Source organism: Rhodnius prolixus, unplaced genomic scaffold, assembly GCF_049639745.1.
Source record: "Rhodnius prolixus isolate KJV_2025 unplaced genomic scaffold, Rpr scaffold_5, whole genome shotgun sequence".
Lineage (NCBI taxonomy): Eukaryota > Metazoa > Arthropoda > Insecta > Hemiptera > Reduviidae > Rhodnius > Rhodnius prolixus.
Window position 1 is genome coordinate 17992802 of NW_027411624.1, and position 22375 is coordinate 18015176.

The 22375-nt window shown below is 31.3% G+C and overlaps 2 protein-coding genes across 5 annotated transcripts in view; both read right to left on the bottom strand.

The window, feature by feature from the left end:
* Positions 1–155: 155 nt before the first annotated feature.
* Positions 156–21871, bottom strand: Gyg (glycogenin 1). Of its 4 annotated transcripts, none has more exons than XM_074134990.1 (9): positions 21730–21871; positions 10535–10670; positions 9940–10114; positions 8824–8986; positions 8269–8395; positions 6773–6926; positions 4679–5449; positions 2586–2904; positions 156–2480 (listed from the first exon to the last, which is right to left on the bottom strand). In XM_074134990.1, exons 1-9 carry the CDS (start codon positions 21737–21739, stop codon positions 835–837), a joined length of 3501 nt encoding a protein of 1166 aa, XP_073991091.1. In that variant the 5' UTR covers positions 21740–21871; the 3' UTR covers positions 156–834. The 4 variants fall into 4 exon arrangements, with proteins under 4 accessions (XP_073991091.1, XP_073991090.1, XP_073991093.1 ...); XM_074134989.1 differs by having other exon boundaries at positions 156–2483; XM_074134992.1 differs by lacking the exon at positions 4679–5449.
* Positions 21739–22375, bottom strand: part of LOC141457762 (guanine nucleotide exchange factor DBS-like) — a 50874-nt gene continuing 50237 nt past the window's right edge. The window contains exon 23 of the mRNA XM_074134999.1: positions 21739–21820. The gene's annotated coding sequence lies outside the window, so the exon portion shown is untranslated. The remainder of the gene's footprint in view (positions 21821–22375) is intronic.

Below are 22375 nucleotides of genomic sequence, written 5' to 3' on the forward strand. Positions count from 1 at the left end.
TTTCTAATTTGGTAGAGCCTTCATCTTTAGAATGAACTGTTGTAGGAATGATCTCTAACTTCACATTACAAAGTTAAGAAGGATTGGTTTCATTGATAAAGAAGCATTAACTTATTTTTAAAGGAAAAAAAGTAAAGGTTGTTTACAAACAAAACTTTGATTTGAAATGATATGTATTCATCATTTTTCAACACTCAGTTCTTTGTATTAATACAAATATAAACTTAAATTAACATATATTTCGTTGTTTATTAGAAAGTGATGGGATGAGCAACCTAAATAGACATTTTAGAACGACTAGATTACACTTGTCTAAACAAACAAAAAACTAAATTTAAAATAAAAAAAATAAATTACAAAATTAAAATAAAAAAGAACTTTGGAACAGAAACTTAAGTTGACCAAAATACATTTTTGTCAAAGTAATTTTTTTTTTGTTTTTGTTTAAAGCAAATATAATTCAAAAATTTATTTTTTGAGTTTCAATCAATTTCTATAAATTAAGAAATCTTAGCTTTTAAGATTGCTGTCATTCTACTACTTTATAGGTGATTATCAAAGTATCATTTGAAATCTTTTTCTTTAAGTTCGTACCAAGATACAAAAAAAAAAAAAAAAAAAAAAATTATAAGATTAGGGAGTAAGTGACACAAATTGTAAATCCATATTATTGTTTGAAGGGAGAAGCATTTAAACATTTACAACCTTCTTAGAACTACTAATTTTTAGGTGAAATACAGACTTCACTATAAATAAAGTAACTGCATCAACCAGTTAAGTTTCTGAAAGTATTTTCTCGTTTTGAAAACCACGATGTTATGGCATTTCTTTACTTTATTTTTTACTCTTAGATTGTTTACCTCCATTACCAGATTTCTGCTCCTTATTGCCTTTTCTTTTTGGTGGCACTGGTGCGGCGGCTGCAGCAGAAGCGCCTTCGGCAGCTGGCGGTTGAGGAGGTGATTTTTTACTCTCTGCAGATGATTTGGCTTGCCCTGTACTTTCTGAAGGAACTTCAGCTGGCGGTGATACTTCACTTGGGGCCACGCTAGCAGGGACGTCAGCTTTACTTATTGCCGCGGGTTCAATGGGCACTTTTGGAACTGTATCATCTTTCTTTGGTACATCTTTCGATTCTGTCAGCGAAGAAGGTGCTTTTGTTGGACAATCGTCTTTCTTAGGTTGTTCGGCTGTTGTCTCTTTTACAGCCAATGGCGAAGATGGCACTTTTGGCAAGGCATCGTCTTTTCCAGATTTTTCCGTACTCACAGGTGCTGTACCTGTCGGCGTTGGGGGTGTAACGGTGGGCGTTCCAGGTGTGCTTGTTGGAGTTGCTTTTGTATCTGTCGGAGTTGCCGGTGAACACGTTGGAGTGACCGGTGTACCTGATGCTGTATGTGTTTGTGGTGTCGCAGGAGTTGTCGGCGTGCCTGCAGGAACCGGTGTTTCTGTCGAAGCCGCTACTGTTTCTGTTGGAACTATCGGTGGAAGTGGAATCGGCGCGGATTCATCTTTTACAGGCATTTTTGAGCATTCCGAAGGTCCTTTCGAACCTTCTGGCGTCGATGGTTCTTTTTGCGCGGAATCATCTTTCTTTAGTTCCGAACTTGCTTCTTTTTGTGTTGGAGATGTCGGCAATGTTGGTGCTTTCAGCGCAGAATCGTCTTTTACTAATGTTTCTGTGCTACCTGGTACCTCTTTAAGATCTATTGGTGTTTTTTTTTGTTTCGAATCATCTTTAGAAGGTTTTTCTGTGGCCTCAGATCCATCCTTTGGAGCTTCCTGCGTAGGTTTTACTTCAGTAGGTAAAGTTTTGACATCCTCGGTTTTGGGAGCAGCAGATGAAGTAGCTTCTGGCTTACTCATTTTTGCTTCATCTGCTTTGGCGTCGATTATGTCAGCTTTGGGAGCTACAGAAGTAGTATCTTTAGGAACTTCGATACCCGGTTGGGTAGTCTCTGGTTTTGCGCCTTCAGCAGGAGTTGGAAGTGATGCCTCAGTTTTAGGAACTTCTTGTTTAGCTACAGCAGCTTCAGTAACTTCTTTTCCTGCTGTATCTGCGGAGGACTTTAGTTCTGGTTCTTTAGTTTCTGAAGGTGCTGCCTTAAGTTTCTCTTCTTGAAGCAATTTTGTATCAGCATGAATTTCGGTTTTTGCTTCTGAAGGTAGTTCAGGAACTGCTGGCAACAATTGCGTTGGTAAATCTGTTTTAGGGGGCTCTCCTACTAACGGTGGCGTGATTTCACTTGGCAGACCAGGCGCTGCCATTGTGGCTGGTGCATCGGTCTTGAGTAAATCTTGTGCCGTTTCCTTAGCTGATTCCACACTAGTTGGAGGTGTTACCTTCGCCGATTCAGCTGTGTCAGATGTAATACATTCTTTAGCTGGCTCAATTTCAGTTTTAGGAGCTTCTTCCTTTTTTTCTGTAGGCGATGTAGTTTTATCCACTGTTGGTGGCTCTGCACACACTGGAGCACCTTCTGCTTTAAATAAAACAGAAAACGCACCAGTTAGTAACAAAATTAAGGAGAATAAAATTATTTAGTAACTGCTATTTTCGTTTTGCGAAAATTTGGATTCATTACCTGTTTGTTCAGCTTTTACCGGTGGTGCAACTGCAGAACCAGTAGGTTCCTTTGCAATCTGTTGACTGGGAACTTCTTTACTTTCTGCAGGGACAGCAGGAGGTGTTACTGATTTTTCACCAGCTTCAGTTAATGGAGCTGACGGAGCAGTACCGGGAACAGATGCTTTATTTTCAACACTTTCAGATATTTTTTTCCAAATATTTTCAAACGAATCACGACCCATGTAATCAATAACTCCTTGTTCCCAGTTTTGACGTCGCCATACATCTTCGATCGCTGATCTCTCACCTCCCGCCAGTGCTCCAGCTAGTCCGACCTACATGAAACCACATAGAAACAAAACTTTGTTATATTATAGAACATTATGGAAACTAATTTCTTACTCATTTCTAATATTAATAGCTGTAGACACTTGAAAAGTAACAGTAAAATATTATGAATTAATTCTTAAGAATAAGACACTAAAAAAATAGTGAGCAACTAAAGAACTACGATTATTATATACTTTATTGAGAATAAAGTGTATAATATTAAAAAATATCAACATCTGGTGAGACTAGATTATCAGAAACAGTATTATTATTAATACCTATTAAAAAAAAAAAAAATCTTAAATTAACAAGAACCGAGAATTGCCTGTTAATACAAAAAAAAAAATTGTTTTGAAATTAAAATCTTAAATTATTATAAACAAAAATAATGTTGAAATCAATGTTGTTCTAAACGTCGTTTAGAAATAATTTGTAAAGAACTTTACAATGAAGCTTTTGCCTTCCGTTCGATGCGAGTTCACGGTGTTGATCAATCACTAAACCTAATTTGGTAAGTTACAATCCTGGACATTTTTTCTTTTTCACTTATTATCACTTAGAAAAAAACTTGTTGCGCTAGCGTTTAGCATTTAGAAGTTGAAAGATTATCATTTAACGCAGAAGAAAATTGGCTATAAATGGAATTGATAATAACGTCAATCACTAGAAATAAAATTGGGCAACGGGGAATTATCCATCGTAAAATTAAGGCACACGATCCAATATCTGAAACTGAAAGTACGAATTAATGAGCAAGGCTCTATTTTATCTTAAAATCTTATTAAAAACCTTTCCAAAGGTTTATTCACTTTATTTGAAAATTTTGAAATATATATGAGATTTGACTTTATTTATATTTTAATATATCTTAAAATTCAATAGAGGTCTTTTATCCCATTAATTTAATTTAATGAAAGTTTGATAATATTCGAGCTATGCAAGTAACTTTTTTTAGTTTTTAAATTTATGCCGTATTTCCTTCAGAGCCCTATTAACTTGAAGAATTTTTTTCGTATTACTTTTGCTTGAACATATCATTTTTTAAGCCTAGAAAATAAAAGTAAAACGAATTCATATGAAATAGAACGCTATCCTTTAAACAAAAAAAATTCTATTACTTCTTAAAAGAACGATTTTACATTTTAGAGCTATTTAATACCCTCTAGATATTTTAAAGCTGTACAACTTATCTCATCATCAATGAACTAATCCATTAGAATTTCAATCTATAAGAGAAAAGATTAATTTACTACCTTCAATCTTTGAGCTTGCTATTATATTAAAATAAAAAGAGATTCAATTCAAGAATATTCAGGACTTTCAGATTCACTACGTGTGGACTCAATTTAGCATTGGAGCAGTATAATTAATTTCTAATAACAAATTTAATGTTATTGCTAAATAAATTACATTTTATTTAGTAACTAAAAAAGCATTTAGCAAGGATTTTTCTATAATTAAAACAACCTATAGTTTTAGAGATATTTTTTTCATAGGTTCTTTTTACAGATTAAGTACGAGACGTAAATCACTGTGCCAGTTTCGATGGTCTAAATTTTTATTATTTAAGGCCTCTCCTTTTTTTATGATCTTAATTTTTAAAACAACTGTTTAAAAAATGCTTTTGATAGTTTATTAAAATTTCAGAGAATTATTGATAAAAATTAAAAATGCAATGAATTAGTTTTTCAAGTGCCCACTATTTTTCATATATTATTTTTTACTCAAAAATTTATTTCCAAAAAATGAAATGAATTAACAAGGTTACAATATACCAACCTCCTGAGAAAGACCAGTTCTACTTGTCGATTGTTGCTGTTGTAGAGAACAAGATTGTGGACAGTTAGAAGGCATGTCAATTGGCAGTGATGCTGGTTGAATTGACGAAAGAGGACACATGCTGGAATAAGTGGAAGTAGAAGGAATGTTTTGAGCAGCTTGATGATGAAACTGGAAAGGGGAGTCTTTGGGGAAATTATTTAAATTTGGAATGTTTATTTGTGCTTCTTGAGATTGAGTTTGACAGTACACATTGACAGTCTCCTGTTCCGACATGTTCTGCAAACCAGACTCTTGAACCGATATGCTTTGCAAACCAGTTTCAAGTTCTGATATATTCTGCAAACATGTAGAAGGAAGTGAAACGACAGTACAAGAAACAGGCTCATTTCTGCACTGTCCATTAGTACAATGTCCAATGGAACTTTGATCTTCACCTGTCAGTCTTATTTCTCCAAATCTTTGGATAGTATCTAATGACACTTCAGAATTCCCAACAACGCAATCCTCTCTTCTTTGTGGAGAGTAATTAGAATATCTGCCCTCAGAGATTGATTGAGCGCAATGTTCTCTTGTCGTAGATTGCATCTGATCAACTGTTATTTCTTCCCAAGGGTCAATAAACTGATGCCTCTCCTCTTGTTGCGGTGCTTCTTGTCCCAAATGAACCCCCCGAACTGGATCGTGGAAAAGTTGGTGAACAGGGGTAGGTGAGTGCATGGAAGAAGAATGGTTATGCCATCTCACATCGTCGAAAGTGCAATTACTAATCTGTATCAAAAGCAATTTCTAGTTAGCAAAAAGGGCACACACAAACTCTATTAAAATTTAGTCTCACAAATGTTAATTGAAATAGCAACATATTAAAGAAATTCAACATGCTGGAAGAAAGTGCAACAATGTTCAGAGGTCGTAAGTGAAAAGAAAAATAAAATTAAAAATATAAAGTTTTTTTTATATTTTGTAAAAACTTAAACAAAAATCTAACTTTACTCACCGATCAGAGCTCGAAGATACTTATCTTTAAAAATACGATAGTTGGGAGCAAAATTAAATTGAAAAAGAGAGAGAGAGATAAAAAAAACAAACTAACTAATAAGTAAAGAAGAAATCACTCCAGTCTTATTTCAAAGCTTAAAAACATACAAAAATACCTGGTGAATGCAGCGGACTCTTAAGATCTTGCTAGTAGAAGTAAGACTTTTCAAATAATTATAAATATAGTGAAGTAACTATTGTGTAGTTACTCTCACATAAGGTGAGATACTAATAAAATAATGAAATCGGTATAACATTATTGGACTTAAATCAATTCAAATTAAACAATATTAGACTTAACAGGAAATATAATTATTGTTTTTAACAAAAGTAAACTATTGTTTTAGTTTAAGTAAATGTTCAGTTTATTAATCCAGATAATTCGGTTACTAATCTTCAAGCAATACTCTAACATGTCTCTCTTTGGTTGAGCAAAGAAAACTATTCTTGTAATAACAAATATGGATAAAATAACACTTATCGACGTTAAAGTAGAAATATATAATCCAAACGAGCGTCAAAAGTGATGTTTATGTCTTATTAAAATTCAACCCTTCTAGAAGGGCAAAAGATAACTAACTACAAAGAAGTAGGCACTTGGCGAAACTCTTCCATTACAATGAATGCTTTAATACCGGACTTTATATTGCATTGTTTTAATTGGATGTGTCTGAAAGTTAAACAAGGTTGCCCGTTTATTGGAACTTGTATATCTAATAGATACAGGAAGCAGTTTTTGCTAATATTTGTTCTTGAATATTATTTTGGTTATTACAGAAGCGACGTAATGTGCAATATTGCAAATTATTAACAGCCATAAAGCAATGATCCCATTCCTCCAAAAATAATAAGGATGAGCCTAACCATTTCAGATATCGATGCGAAAAAAGAACGAAAAAACTTAAGATTTATTTCTCTTTATCTTCTGGTACTTAATTTTAACTGTTTTCAAATCTATTCTTAAAAATTAGAAAAATTCAAATTAATTTTAAGTAAATCTGAAGATAATTTTATTTAGCTAATTTCTAAATCCTAACTTAAACAATTATAACTCACCATGTCTGTCGAGAGAGCTTGCGCGACGTGAGAGTTGAAGATATTCCACCAGGTCTCCAAGAAACCTGACAAAGAGGAGGTTGCAGCACTTCCACTTTGCAGCCATGGTTTGTTCGATCCGATGAAGTGAACAATTTTTACTTGGCTTCCAAATCTGTAAAATCCACAAAAATATAAGTACTTACTAGCCCAAATAGAGTCAAGTTTGCACTCAGCAGATGAGGCAATAACCTAGCAATCAAAGTTCAACTCTTTGCTATATCGGGATTGAATAACCCCTGCTCTCACCCATGATGTAGGATATTTATACCCAGTAAGAAGATACTATATCTATTTCTTTACTTTCCTTCATCATTTCTTTCTTTTTCTCATCTATTATTACTCTCATACCCTCCTTTGGACTAATAATTTCCTCTAGTCCTTATTAAATTCTCTGGCAGTCCGTCAGCATATGTTTTACTTTGTCAAGTAAAACCCTTCCAAATTTTAACCTTTCCAAACTAACATCTGTCTTACGATCTTCGATCATAGGTTTGAGGTGATGGTTCAGTTAAAAAACAAAATTCACATAAAAACAGAAAATTGTTAAAATAGAACCACCAACATTGCAATTTCTTTTGTTTTATCTAATTTCATTGAATAACCGCATCAGCAGGCAAAGTGCATTTCACTGTTTAGGCACCGTTAGTGCAATACCATTTTGATAAAAAAAATGAACTGAAAATGAATTCTGATTTTTCATAATTGATTTTTTGAGTACTAGAACGACTAGAAATTTGCTGCTAGCAAAGAAGGAAGAGCAAATTCGAACACAGTTTATGCACTAATTTAAAGGTGAACAAGTTGGGTTTCCCTTTGTAATTCATTCATTAATGGAAAAAGGATGAAAAATTGAAGTAAATAATTCAAAGCAAAACTCAGATATTTGAGGCTAAAATCTTATCTCTAACAAAAAGCACTCAATTATATTATTTTAAATTAGTACAATGGCAGAATGTTTTACATAATTATCTTACCCAAAACTTACGCAGTTAAAAATAAAGGTTCTTTAAATTAACCATTAACTATTTCGGGACGACGGCCTAATCACAAGCTGGTGAATAGAAAAGATTCATTCCAGCGTACAATTGTTTTCCGGTTACCACTACGATTCCAGTTTTCATTTTTAATCCAGTAAACTATCATTCCTAGATACAATTGCATTAGATATTTAGTTTTTTTTTTCTTCGTAAGTCGAGTTATTTTGAAATCTAACGATTGACGCGATAATCCCATTAGTTTTAAACAATATTTAAAGAAACATTAAGTCAAGCTAACAGACATAAGTCTCTTTTGATACAAAGCCACAGTTAATTAGCTCGCTCTCATAAATAATAAAATTAATCAAGGGTTATCTCTTCAAAAGTAAGTGAATAGTTTCGTTTAACCTAATGCTATCTCAATTTTTCCTATCAACAATACAATAAATAAAATATAAATCCCAAAAAAATACTTACAATTTAAAAGCAGGAAGATAGGAATAAGAAGCAGTTGACACCATGTTGTAAATGAACGGTAGATGCTTTTTTATATCTTTCGTAGGCCAGTCATTAAAAAAAGTATTTAGAAGTCCTTGGTCACCTCCTAACGTAAAAATTATTCATTAGCGTTCGAATATCATTCAAGATAATGAATTTTATCTAGTTACACGTTTTGATCCTGAGATTTGAACTAAAATTTAAATTTGGCCCGTGTTTTAGTTTTTGCTTTATAACAATGCTTATTAGAACTCTCATATTTTTGCATTATGCATAATTCAAAAACACAGATAGTTCTAAAGTTTTTATATTCAAAAAAAGTAAACACAAAACGCACCTAGTACTTGCGTTTTTTTTTTTTTACAAGAAATAACGCTTAACTAGAAAAGTAGTACAAGCTAACAGTAATTAAAAATCGGAATTCGTTTAATTGTTACTTTCTGTTTGTTATAATTAAACCATAGAGAGTATAACAGATGAAATAAATTAATATTTTAAGAATATCTAAATTATAGTAATTCAATGTTGGCTTACCATCAAAACTTCCTCGCCCTAGAGCACAATCAATAAGTGCTTTGAATGTATCTTTGGACGGTAGAAAAACAAAAACTCCTGAGTTGAAACAATCAGGCCAACCGACATCAGGGGCAGCTGAAAGTTCTTCTCGTTCGAATAACTCATCACAGTTTTGTACCACCTATAACATCAATGTTTTTAAAATGTATTAATGTATCAAAACAATACAAAAATCAAGTATTATATTTTAAACTGAAGAACTGAAAGCTGGTAAAGTATTTGCACTCTTCAATTGTCCGCATTACAGAAAAAGTGCACCAAGATCCTCATAATTAACGTCAAGAAAAAATTGCAAGGAAACCAACTGGTAAGGTTGGCTCATAAAATTCATTTTAACGTTTAAATGAAGAATTCAGCAACATAACAAATGTTCGAATGATATAGGTTGTAAAAATATAGGATGTATATTACGTCTTCGTTCAAGTTAGATGAATCTTTAAAGAAACCACAAAACCGTTCAATGTAATTATGACATTCAAATGGATGCTGTAGCTAATAATGTTTTAAAAAACCATAAAAAGAAGCAATATTTCTAGCTAATATTTTACCTGTGTTAGTTTCTTTTCTTTAATTAAGTCAGATTTTTAATTTTATTCCAACATTAGAATTTGGTACATCAAGTTCATGTAGAGACGTTTGACTTTCACTTTGTAAGTTCAAGAATTGTGTCAGCAAATTTCTGACATCCAGTACACCAACTGATTGTGTAATATATATGTGCTTTTATTACAGCTACAATCCAAAATTTTGAAAGTATGAGTCAAAGGCTGTAAAAGAACTTTATGATGTTGGAAAAAATTAAAGATCGGTGAAAAAGAAAAAAAAATGTTTTGACTAAAACATAGATTTCCAACGTTCTGGATCCAAGTATCTCCTCAGGATATAAGTTTAGATTTTTCAAGGTTGTATGCGTTGTAACTGATAATGGGATATTGACTAAATTCCTTATTTTTAATTAATAAATAAAGAAGAGTGAAATGTTTCAATTTAAATATCTATAAATGAGGTGTTTTATAATTGAAACAATTCTTATAATTTTTTGAAGTGTACTATTAACAAACATCAATAACTTACTAGAACATCAGCATCGAGGAACACACATTTGCTAAATTGGGTAAGGTTCCAGCAATGAAGTTTGGTAAACGTTACTCCAAGTTCAGGACGTGCAATCAACGCCAGATTAGCTTCATCTCCCGAATCGAGTACATCCACTTCTTTTACTACATTGAAAACTTTAGCTAGTTGCTGTCTGAAAGATTATTTTATTTGAAATATTTTAATTAAAGAAATTATTCATACAAAAGAGATAAAATGGACTGGTGATATTAGTAGTACCTAAAAAATTAAATTGAATTGCCTAAAGTTTTAAATAACTGATTTTGCAATGATTAGTACCAGTTATTTGATATTAAGATTTATTAATTAAGTAAATAGTATATATTTTAAAGCATATCTACTAAGTAGAGTATGTCTATATTTTATTTCTACTTCAATATATGTACATTCTATGACTGTATGTGTATATATGTATGATATATGTATATTCTATAAATTATTATATGTTGCGTTATTATTAAATGTTACTTTAAATTATATTTCATTGTAACTGGGTGATTGCCCGTATTGTAAGTAAATAAATAAAAGGCCAACTATTTTTCATTTTTCCTACCTCATAGACTGAGAAACTCCAGGTGTAATAAGTACTGCAAGCTGATGTACAGTATTTACTCGTTTTAAAGAATTAGCTAGAACGAGTGCTCCAAGGCAGTAAGTATCGTTCGTCGCCAAAGTAACCCATGCTGTGTCTGCAAAGTAAAATAGTTTTTAATTGAATAACGTACTGTAAGTTTTCATTTATTTACAAATATTTATTTTTTCCAATAAACTTCATTTTAGTCAAGGTAAACACAATTTTATAGCATTTAGTTACTAGAATTGAAGTACAGTCTCATATCTTTGAAACAGTATTACAAATTATTTATGTACAGAAAAATAAATGAAATAAATAAATTTGTTTCTGTACGCTGAAGAATTGAAACTAATAATTTCTTTCAACACGTTTATTTACCTTATTTTTTTCCGAAGCTTTGACCGCATACAAAACTTACTTCATTTTGGGTATGGAAATGAAGTCAAGAAAGTAAGTTAACTAAGCAAAAAACTGGATGTTTGAATAGGTTTCATATGTTTGAATGTAGACTTTAAGTCAGTTAGTATTTTAGAGAGCAGGTCGACATTATTTTAATAACCAAATAAGAACGTTAATGTGATTAATTTAACACTTAAATTTTAACATTAGATTTGCCTCTTCTTCCTCTCTCAGTAATTCCTAATGCTTAACAAGTAATTAATCAAAAGACTTTTACTTCAGAAGTATTCAAACATTAGTATTTATTTTAGAGATTTTACTCAGCATTTAAGTAAATAAAGGGATTTAAGTAAATCATATTTTCTGGAACAATTATTTACTAAACGCAAAATTCCTAGAAAATATTGTCATAATTGCTCACATAAAATTAATATTCTCTAAATTTTACAATCAAAATTCTATTGTTTGATAATTATTAAAATAACTTTATTATTCCCTTTCTATATCTTAGATAAATATTTCTCAACTAAATATATTGTACTAAATTACTTATCCCAAAAACAGAGAGAATAATTGATTAATTCTTTTCATGATAGACAGCGCAATTGCTAGTTGGAAATAGTACACTTTTTGAAATTGTGACATTTCCATTAATCTCTGCGATTGGCTACAGGCGTGGAACTAAACACTGCCAAAAAATGGATATATCTCAAGGCAAGTTTCAAGGTGGCCTAACTTTTAACTTTTCATTTTTACAGCTTCTAGAATCATAAGTCCAATCCAAGCTGCGCTAATTTTTACATCCAATTTTTGTACTAAACTTATTCTGTTTCAATGTGTTACAGAGAGAATTGAACATTTTTTAAAAAAAAAATTCAGTGTGCAGTCCTTTAAGTAAGAACATGATTTAGCGTAAAAATTTATTTCTGTTTAATTTAGTAATGAAAATGAATTAAAAGACAAATGAATGAAGCTCCTTAGAAATTCCACTACAAGTGAGACAAATAAATACAGATAAAGTCTACGTTCCACAAAAAAATAGATAAGAATATTATAATTATTTATCGCTAGACCGGAACATATGATAAAGAAAAATTAATAATCAGGAAAACTCAAAAACATAAAACATGAAAATAGAATATCATTTACGGAGATAAATCTATTATTATAAATGATTAATTTCTATTTGAAGAGTTTAAAAACCCATGACTCTACATTATTTCACTGCCAAAACCTAATACGAATTTTCTCTAGAGTAATAATGAAATCTTTGAAAGAATTAAAATAATTAAGAACTAAATTACTCTTTATGTATTAAATATTAAAAAGGAATATTTAATCAGCTCTTATAAGTTTCAGAAATTAAACCATAATACGTAATATATTGCGCCTTGGGATATAATGTTTTCTTTGTTTTATAAACTCGTAGAATTCTTGGCAAGCTAGCCGACAACGGTTCACCACCCACTGCTGAATAGACGGATATAATCTATGAATAGACGTTCAGTAACAGGTATGTTGTGTGGAAGTATAGTTAATTTAGAAAAATGCCAAACAAGCTGAAAGAAACTGAAGGCTATAGCGTAGTTTCATTATTTTATTTTATTTTCTAACGCATATGGATAGTATCCAGTTATATATTTATTTATATCAGTAGGTTACTGCTCAATATTTTTTAGTTCAAGGTTGACATTAAATTACTAGTGATTTGTGTAAAGTTTTACTTTTAGAGAGAGAAAATAATGCACTTTTGTTAGATTATCGAAAAAATCAATTTTTTTTTTTTTAAGATTAAGAAAGCCTCTGAGAGCATGTGGGATATTTGCTTTGGGTGTGTACAAATGTGAACTAATGCATGTGAATCGCTAACTCTATCAAACAAAAATAGCAGCATACTCAAACCTGATATTTGAGAGCAGTTTTAATAAGAATCTGTTGAACTAAAGTGAATGTTTTCAGTTTTTTTCAAGGGGATTTTTTTTTTTTTTTTGAAAATAGCACTAACAGTTTTCTGTTATCTCAAAGATATTTGCCCATTAGAAGTGAGTAATGATGGCGCCGTCTGCTGATATTGTCAAAGGTTCTAGACCAGGGATGGCAATCATTTTTGAGACGTGGGTCAAATTTTGTTCATTTTTTGTTTTTGTTTCTTTAGCACTAGCTCCTGGGTCACTAATGCCCATTTGCACAAGAGTGAAGTGTTTAAAAATTTTAAACTGAATATTTTCAAAACTAAACATTTTTAAAATTCAGTTGGCTTAACGGGTAAAACGGGACGAAACAAGTGCTATGGAAGTCTCTTTTTACAAACATAACTGAACCAAACCTTACAAAAGTGTGTTTTATCTGAAGAAAAAATCTAAATATGGTTATTTGCTTTGGGTTGTCGATTTAAAACCTAAAGTGGGGTTGTGCTAATACTCCCTTTTAACGGAAATGTGCAAGCAATGCTCTTTGCACGAAATGACAAAAAGTAGAAAAGAGGTCCTCTTTCTTTGCTATTTAAACCATGTTTATTTGTTTTTTTTTTAATTATCTATTTCAGAAATTATTTTATTAAGGACATTAATGAAATCCCTGGAAATGTTGCCATCACTGGATTGTACAAATGCATTTTTTAAAATTAATAACAACTAATTAGTAATAAGTAAACGATCTTATCCAGTCAATAAAATAGAAATGAAGTCTTGAGTTAATCAAACTTTTAATTGTTTGCCACACAGCAAATCTGGGGGAAGAAATCGAGAGGCAAAAAAATAAGCGAGGCATAAGGTGAATTCTTAAATAACCATATTGTAAACACAACCATAATTTACATTATAATAAATACGTATTTAACTTTTGTTTGTTTGGTTAACATTTCTATGAATTTACTGTAATTAATGCAGTAATTTTAGTTATTATAGTAAATTATCTGTAAATATCTGTTAACTGAACTGCCTGAAGTAAATTAAAAATAACAATGATTAAAAACCAAATATCGTAGGGAGTCCAGAATTCCTAAGTTGTATGAAGGGGATAGAATACCTTCGTGCTCGAAGGGTTAATTGAATTTATTAACTGGAATCAATCATATTAACCTTTCACATTTATCTGTATCATTTTTTTTTTTTTTTTTGAGGGATTTTTATTAATAAAATTTATTCGAAAAGAAAAACATATTCAATTTTTATAGTTGTAAAAAATAATAATAATAAAAATGGAATATAATTAAGGATATCCAGTTTATTTTAAAATCAAATGCGTCGGAACATGAACATTTACTGTACGTTATAAAATTACTTCATAAATCATGAGTAAATGATTAAAAAAACAAAAACTATCTTTTATAAATAACTAACCCAGATTATGGGTTGGAAAAAAATTCGTTTTAAAAAGTTGTAAAAATACTTTTCAGTTGGCAACAAGCAGATAAATGAACTAAAGCCGGAGACTGAATTTTTGTCACAAAAAAAAATACAAATAAAAAAAAATGAATCGGAGATGAAATAATCTCAAATCTTTTTATTCTGCTATTATTGCAATATATTTTCTTAAAAATGCATTTCTAGTTAAGATATTCTTTGTATTAATTATGGTTTATGCAGTTCTTTGTTCCCAGACCGTTTTATAGTACTTTGATTGCATCATATGCCAGCGCCATCAATTTGCCTGTACATCTGGATGAGTTTTAAAGTTAAATCTAGTTTACAGTTCCCCCTATGCTCCCACAGTTCCCATTATGTGCAGATATCTTGTGAAATCTCAATGCCCTTCCCGGAATCCGACCAGGAACAATGAAAGATGCCCGTGAAAGACGCTGTAATTTCCTAACTTTTTTAAAACTTCTTTTTGAATGATAAGAACTCAATAGGATAAATAGTGTAGGGCTTCTACACGCAATTTGGAAAAAATAAAATTACTACGTACTTGAATGTAAACAAACTGTTAGTTAGTTGTAAGTCTTAAACAAGTCTCACTTAGACAAGGTGGGCAACTGTCAGGGCAAAGAGTTGTGACGTTGTTCGCAGGAATGAATTTAATCATCTATTGCAGTGCTTCCTAACCTATACGGTAGAAGTGTGCCGTGGCAAAAAGTAAAAAAAAAAATTATAAAATTATATTGGCGTTGCATTAAAATTAATTATAAGCTAAAATAGTATAACCTTGTACCTATTCCTATAATGAAATAAAACATAAAATGATGCGGAAATACCGTTAGTTTCTAAACAAAACAAACCTCACTTCATCAGTTCTGCTTGTTGGAGTTAACTTGCTTCAAGAGGATTAAAGATGGAGAATTAGTAAAATATGTCATAGCTTTCGTTCTTCTTGATTGACTGTTTAGTTTTTGTAACTTTAATCTCATTTAGAAGGGCTTTTAATCACTTACTTTTAGTTACGGTTTTACAATTTTACATGAATTACAGGCACTTCTTGACATCAATAATGGCATTAAAATAAAGAATTTTTTTGTCATAAGATTCATTGCTACCGTATAAATGTAGTTAATTGTATTGACAGAGAACGGTGTAGACGGGTGAACGATTGGGTTTGTTATTAATGTTGCAGCCTGCCACGAAAACTTTGTAGGATTGTAATATAGTGTTGTTATTACAGCACTAGTTGAGCATACATAATACGTCATTTTAAAATGAAATGAGAGCATTTCAGTTCCAGTGTGCCGTTTACTGTTTGGTATCTGACTAGTGTGCCATGACCAGAAAAAGGTTGGGAAGTACTGATCTATTGCATGAGCACCAAAATTTCCCACGTCCCTCCAAAAAATAATCCCAAAAATTAAAATAATAAGTAAAAAAAAAGTGGTATGTATGATATTCAAACAATCAGTGTGCTTTAGAAGACACATTTCCAGCAAAACTCAATGTATGATACGTACGGCGTCCTAAAAGTGTGGTGATTCTGAAAGAATGGAAATCGCACGCTTTGACAAAAAAAAAGCTCAAATAACTTGTACCACATCTACAGGCAACATCTAATTCTAATTATCATCTAAATATCACATTCGTACGAAGATTTAATGTTTCTCTTTCTTCCTATCAAAAGTTTGTACATGAAATACAAGAACAAATACCAGAATACCATCTCGATCAGTCCATTCAAATACATTTTCAGAGTCAATAAAGGCGAGATCTGTCTTGAGATGTAAATTTATCGCAATTGTAATATTCGCAGAATCTCACTAACAGATTAAAAGTAATAAAACGAAAATTTCAACCAAAAATAGAAACAAAAAAAATCTATAAATTTCTTTTTAACGACAAAAAAAAAGGAGCTAATTTTACAAAGAAGACGTTTGGAATTACATCACAATGTTTCAAGGTCATTGCTTTTGATATTATCGCTTACATAACTGAATTTCATGACATTGATCACATTTATCTGTATTACAGTTTTATTTCTAGTATTTTGATTAATTGGCCACAGTCCAAAATGTTTTGGATGTTGGATTGTGGGAGTTATACTTTCAAAATCTTAAATGTAAATATTTATAATTTAACCAGAACAAAATTCATACCAAATTAGTAAACAAGAATAGAACATCAGCATCCCACAACGCATTATTTTTCCCAAGATTTCCATCCCATTATGCAATAGTTTAATAATATAATAGTTTAAAATAGTTTAATAAGAAGTTCTTCTTAAAATAAGGAACCCCTTGTGGCAATTAATACAATTACAATAAAAGGTAGAATTTTCTTAAACTTTTTAATTTCATCTAACGTCTTGTTGACCTAAGAGTGTAAAACAGTATTGGGGATCTGATGTTCTTGCCAACCACTAAAGTGAAATAACATTGCAAAGTCATTCTATGCACTTTAACGTTAAAAACTGCAATTAACGTCAAAGATTTCCCATAAGACTACAGCACAACGATTCTAGAAAAATGTATAAAACCAATCTATTTTCTGTGTCCACTTTATTCAAGTGTGAGTTTATTTTACATAACCAAGTATTTCTAAGGACAATTCGAATTTTAATGAAAAACAAACTGAAATGCTCAGTAAATCGAAGGGAAAGTGTCCTTGATCAGCGCGCTGCTCGGCATTGGATCAAAAGATCAAAGTAAAAGAGTTTAGAAAAAAATTAACCTAAAACTAATTCTGTAGCCAAGCAGCCTGTGTTGGTTGGAGAAAAAGAGAACGCCCAAGGTGGCAATGGATTGGTCACTCAGGTTGGAGATAGGTAAGAGGTAGGCCGAAAGTGAGATGGCTGTAAGACGCGGTGGAAAATTTGAGGAAGTTGCCAGTGGAGGAGTTACCGATCCTAAGGCGAAAGTCAGGGTCGAATGGATATTTGTTGTGAGGGGAGCCACAGAACACGATGGCTCAATAAAGCTTTTACTACTCATTTCAAAAAATGGTTCATTAATTTCTTCTTTTTCATTAGATATAATGGCTAGGTCTGGATAACCGACAATGAGACGATGTGTTCCTTTAATCATTTTTAATTTACACCGCTGTCTATTAATCTGCAAATCCTAGCGAAGGAATTTTGTAAAAATCTTGGCAAGGAAGTCGATGATGCTGTCTAAAAACATTACATCTTCACTAAAGCTATATTTTGTTTTGCGACGTTGTCGCTAGAACGTATTCTAGACTTGGGAAAATAAACTGTGGTTATATGAAATTCTGATAAGACTAATTTTGTCCGAAATTTTGTGGATTAGTTGCAGGATGTACCTCAACAGAATATATTGATTGGACTTCTTCGTTGTTATTTTCTTCACTTGCACTCATATACCCATATTTATGCTCGCACAAAACACATTGCCGGAGAAGAGCATTATTATATTCTTTTCAATTTCGAAAACTCGGCATCAACAAATGCTATATTGTTTTCATTGCGATTGCTTTTTAATAATAAAAAGCAATGACTGTACTTGCAAATGTTTGGTATAACTTAACCAATGGTCTGGCGGAAATATTTTAGTCGCTACATAATTGCTTTCTAAAAATAATCAACTGCGTCCTAACTCAGAAGTTAAACGTACTGCAACCAAATGCAGTAATCAACTATTATAGTAACTAAACGCAGTAATGTTGTTTATTACTTACACACGCCCTACACATTCCCATACTTTGCCCCTATATTTATCTACTAATTGTTTATAAATTTGGAAGATAACATTGCATTGTTGGTAAAAGACTCTTCGACAGCCTATTCTGCTTCAAGGAAGAGTAGTTACTACGTCAAATTTTCTTCACGTTATTTATTGGGAACTCTTATTTTGTGTACCTTAGTACAAACAAATTTTCTTTGGTGCAATTACTCTATTACCTACCTGCAAACTTTGAAAAAAGAAAAATCGTAGCTGACCCGAAACATGTGTTTTCTTTAGAAGATCTACAATATTTATTAAATATATATAGGTTTTTATTAAAATTAAAACCAGAATATTTTTAATTTACATATTTTTTTCTTGATGTATCTTAAAATCGAATTTAACAATTTCTCAAATCTCCTTATCCTACCTACATTTATCTATCGCTTTGTTTTACTGTTCAAATTATCTTTTATTGTTTTGATTATTGTTCGTGGTTATCCTTTGATACTTCCAAAAGAGGTTTTAAGAAGATCTTGACTTCTACTTGCGCTACTTGAAGAAATTTAGAGTGAAACGATCACGATGCAATTTTTGTGGTTAAATCTTCACAATTTTCAAGATTCTATTGATCCTTGGGACAATACTGAAAGTGGTTAAGACTAATGTAGTGCTTAACTTTAGCAAGAAGCTGTCAGAGTGTATGGATTGAAATGTGGCAAGGAAATCGAAGAGGAATGAATTAAAGTTGTAAGCTGGTATTCAGGTTCATTGTTGGAAAGTAAGGTAAGATTAGAGCCGGAAACAAGAGACATAAATGGAGTGGCGAAGAAAGGATGTTGCAGCCCAGTTTTCTAAAGTGCAGCTCTCTCTAAAAGATCTAAAATCCAAATAAGAAGTAGAATGTTCGTGAATCGCTAGATATTCTCATCTCTCCTCTTACAATTTAAGTTCTGAAGAATTGTGAACTTCATATTAATATTTTCTAGGGCAAAAACCATCCTACCCAAAGAAAAGGGCTAAAAGTAAGAGCAGCAGAAATGTAATTTTAGAAAAGATCCTCAAAAACCGAGTGGAACTGAATTAGAAATAAAGTATAAGGTGAAAAAATTCGGCTTAAGCAGTTCAGCAAAAAGTTAAGCAACGCAAAGCTATGAAGATAGAACTCTAGCTGATGATAAACTCAAGAAATGAGTTGATGAGGAAGAAAGATGTCCCGTGGCAGCAGCAGAGGAATGCTCTTAATTGAAGAAAATTAAATGGTTGTCGAAGACTGAAAGACGACGACTAGAATAACAGAACAAAAATGAAAAGACGCTTTCGATTGAAATTTATCTCTTATATTATCGAAGTACTGGAAAAAGTAAGTACGACCTCATGATTGAATAAGATCTAGTAGTTTGAAAGCGGAAATTTAAGCCCATAAAATAATTTTTTAATTTTATAAAATTAAAAGTTTAATTCTGTTTAAATTTTAATTCACAGGAAAAGTTGAACTTTGAATAATATAATTAGTATTCAAGATGAAAGCAAATTGATTGAGGCGTACACGAGAAAAAATGAAAATAATCTCGTAATCATCCTACTCGATCTTAAGAGTTCTGTAAATAGAAGTAATATGATCTACTTTTAGTTTCGAGGGCATCTGCGCACGAAAAAGTGGTTAAAAATTGTTTTCGACTTAAAATACCCAAAAATACAGCTTCACATTGTACGGTTCTAAATCTATTTAATATTTATGAAAATAATGATAGCTAACCAAATTTACGGTTCGGAAAATATAATCCAACCATAAGTGAGTCCATCACATCGATTTATCGAGTTTTCTTTCTTTACTAGACAGGCACCAAAGATTTTTTTGAATGAAGACATTCAAAATAGGTCAATCTACAACTTTGGTAGGAAGTTAGGTCAATCTACAACTTTGGTAGGAAGTTAGGTCAATCTACAACTTTGGTAGGAAGTTAGGTCAATCTACAACTTTGGTAGGAAGTTAGGTCAATCTACAACTTTGGTAGGAAGTTAGGTCAATCTACAACTTTGGTAGGAAGTTAGGTCAATCTACAACTTTGGTAGGAAGTTAGGTCAATCTACAACTTTGGTAGGAAGTTAGGTCAATCTACAACTTTGGTAGGAAGTTAGGTCAATCTACAACTTTGGTAGGAAGTTAGGTCAATCTACAACTTTGGTAGGAAGTTAGGTCAATCTACAACTTTGTTTCGAAATTTAATTCTGAATTATTGATTGTATTGTGATTATTGAGGAGGTTTTTTGAAAATGCATCCATTAACCGTGCCTTTTTACTAAAGTGAACATTTATAATAGTATTGTCAATCTGCTGACGCAAACTCTAACTAAGGTAATTTTTAAGTGATTTCAATATTTTAAAAAAAATTGTCAAGAATTAAAAGTTTGTAGATCCATGATAAAGCAATAAATTTTGTCTAACAGAGATCAGAATCTGCCAAATGTATTTATAACTTTGTTTTGTTATTATTTCTGCAAACATTGCTGAACTAGGCAGAAAAATGCAAAGGGCTAGATAAGATATGTATAAAAAAGAAAAGATAATAGAGCATCGGGTAAATTTTGAAAAAGGTATCTTTGAGATTTTAAGATATCCTTATAAAAGACCGATTAATAATTATATATATAAAAAAAAAGAAATCACAGAAAAATAGAAAAATACATTTGTGAGAAATATCCACTAAAAGTGTTGGCATTGGAAATCTAAACACTTGGAACAGATATTTCTGTTCTACTAAGTTATTTTTGGTATAATGCGCACCACCTCATAACTTTAACCTTCATAAATTCATTAAAACAAAAAATAAAAACTTGCAAAATTTTATTCACCAATGTGTCCATAAATAATTCCCAAAATTAAATTTTCTACCATAAAATCAAGAATGCGTCGATAAGAAATGTAAAAAAAATACGTGGACTGATTAATTTGTTTTTACGTTTGGATAAAACAAGGCTTGTTCGACGTAAAATTGGCAAATATTTTTTTTTATGAAACAGGTTATTTTGGATGTCGGCTTCGAGACTATTGCAAACCAAGTGTTACCTCGTATTAAATTTATACAAGGACAAACCTACTAATAAAATATTTATCGACAATACACACAAATTACAGATTATTTAGTTAAATATCGATACCGATAAAGTAAATAATAGCATAGTATTACCAAAAAAAGGTCGACTTATTTCAATTTTAATACAACATTAATATTAATAACATTAATAATGAGTTAAAGAGGATCTAAGTCCAACTATGTTAGATTAATAAAAGTAATCGTAATACTTGTTATAATAAAAAATAAATATTAATAAAAAATGTACAGAACTTATTGTTAGATTAAAGGACTTCAACAAAGTAAGAGATACGTGTTTGAATGAAGGACTAATTGAAATATTAAATTGAGAATAACGGATGAAGAAGAAACCGGTTAGGGCAAAGCCGGACGTTTAGTTTTTCTATCTCCTAGAAATGATATTACAAAATCAATTCTTTTGATAACAGATAGTTTTCATAATTATACAAAATAAAGTACTTTGCGGCGAAAAGGATAGAAAATTAGCCATAAAAAAAATAATAAAAGTAATTTGTTAGTGTTTTGAAAAAGAAGAAAATACTGTATTATAGTTTATTAATACACAAAAGAGGATAAAAAATTTTATTGGAAGTTTACATTTTGGAGAATTGAAAAAAATAAATAATACTTACTACCACTCATTCTTTTTGCCAGTAAGTAATGCAATGACTAGAATAGACGTGAAGAGCAACAGCGGTCTGCTTTACAACTCCATCCCTGTAACTAAAAATATACACTTGCAAACATAAAGCTAATGGAGCACTAGACTAGAGTATTTCTCACTAACATCTCAGTGTCATACTCATTCTCTTAAGCTATAAACCCTCACTCTAACTCTCTCTTTCTAGCTTTCCAGATAGTGTGCACTAGACCCCCCCTACTTCTTAAATAAACTCCCACCATGTGCCGGCCGAGCCCACTGCAATCAAGCAAAGAAGGAGTAGCCAGTTCAGATCATAAGTCCAAATAAATAATTCAAACAGTTTTTAATTTTCTGACATCAATTTGACGAGAAGAAAGACACAACTAAGGAGATAACAAAAATATATACATTGACAGAATTGGTAATTTAAACACTTTAAGATTCTGGTATTATATTTGGGCTTGAAAATTTCAGTTTTCTTGTAGAAAAACAATATTAAAACGTATTTGTCATCACATACTGATAATTCATTTAACATAAATCAGTCCAATGATATCGAAATTTTAGATGAAAACGATAATGGAAGAAATTCAAACGAATCTAAGCACAAGACAAGAATATTATCAAAAAGAAAT

Bases quoted from the DNA above. Each gene is read 5' to 3' on its own strand.
- Gyg (XM_074134989.1), bottom strand. The intron at 5,450-6,772 runs GTGAGTTATAAT...CTTTTGATACAG, and splicing joins AAGCTCTCTCGACAGACATG to ATTAGTAATTGCACTTTCGA. The intron at 2,905-4,678 runs GTTGGTATATTG...GGTTTCATGTAG, and splicing joins GAACTGGTCTTTCTCAGGAG to GTCGGACTAGCTGGAGCACT.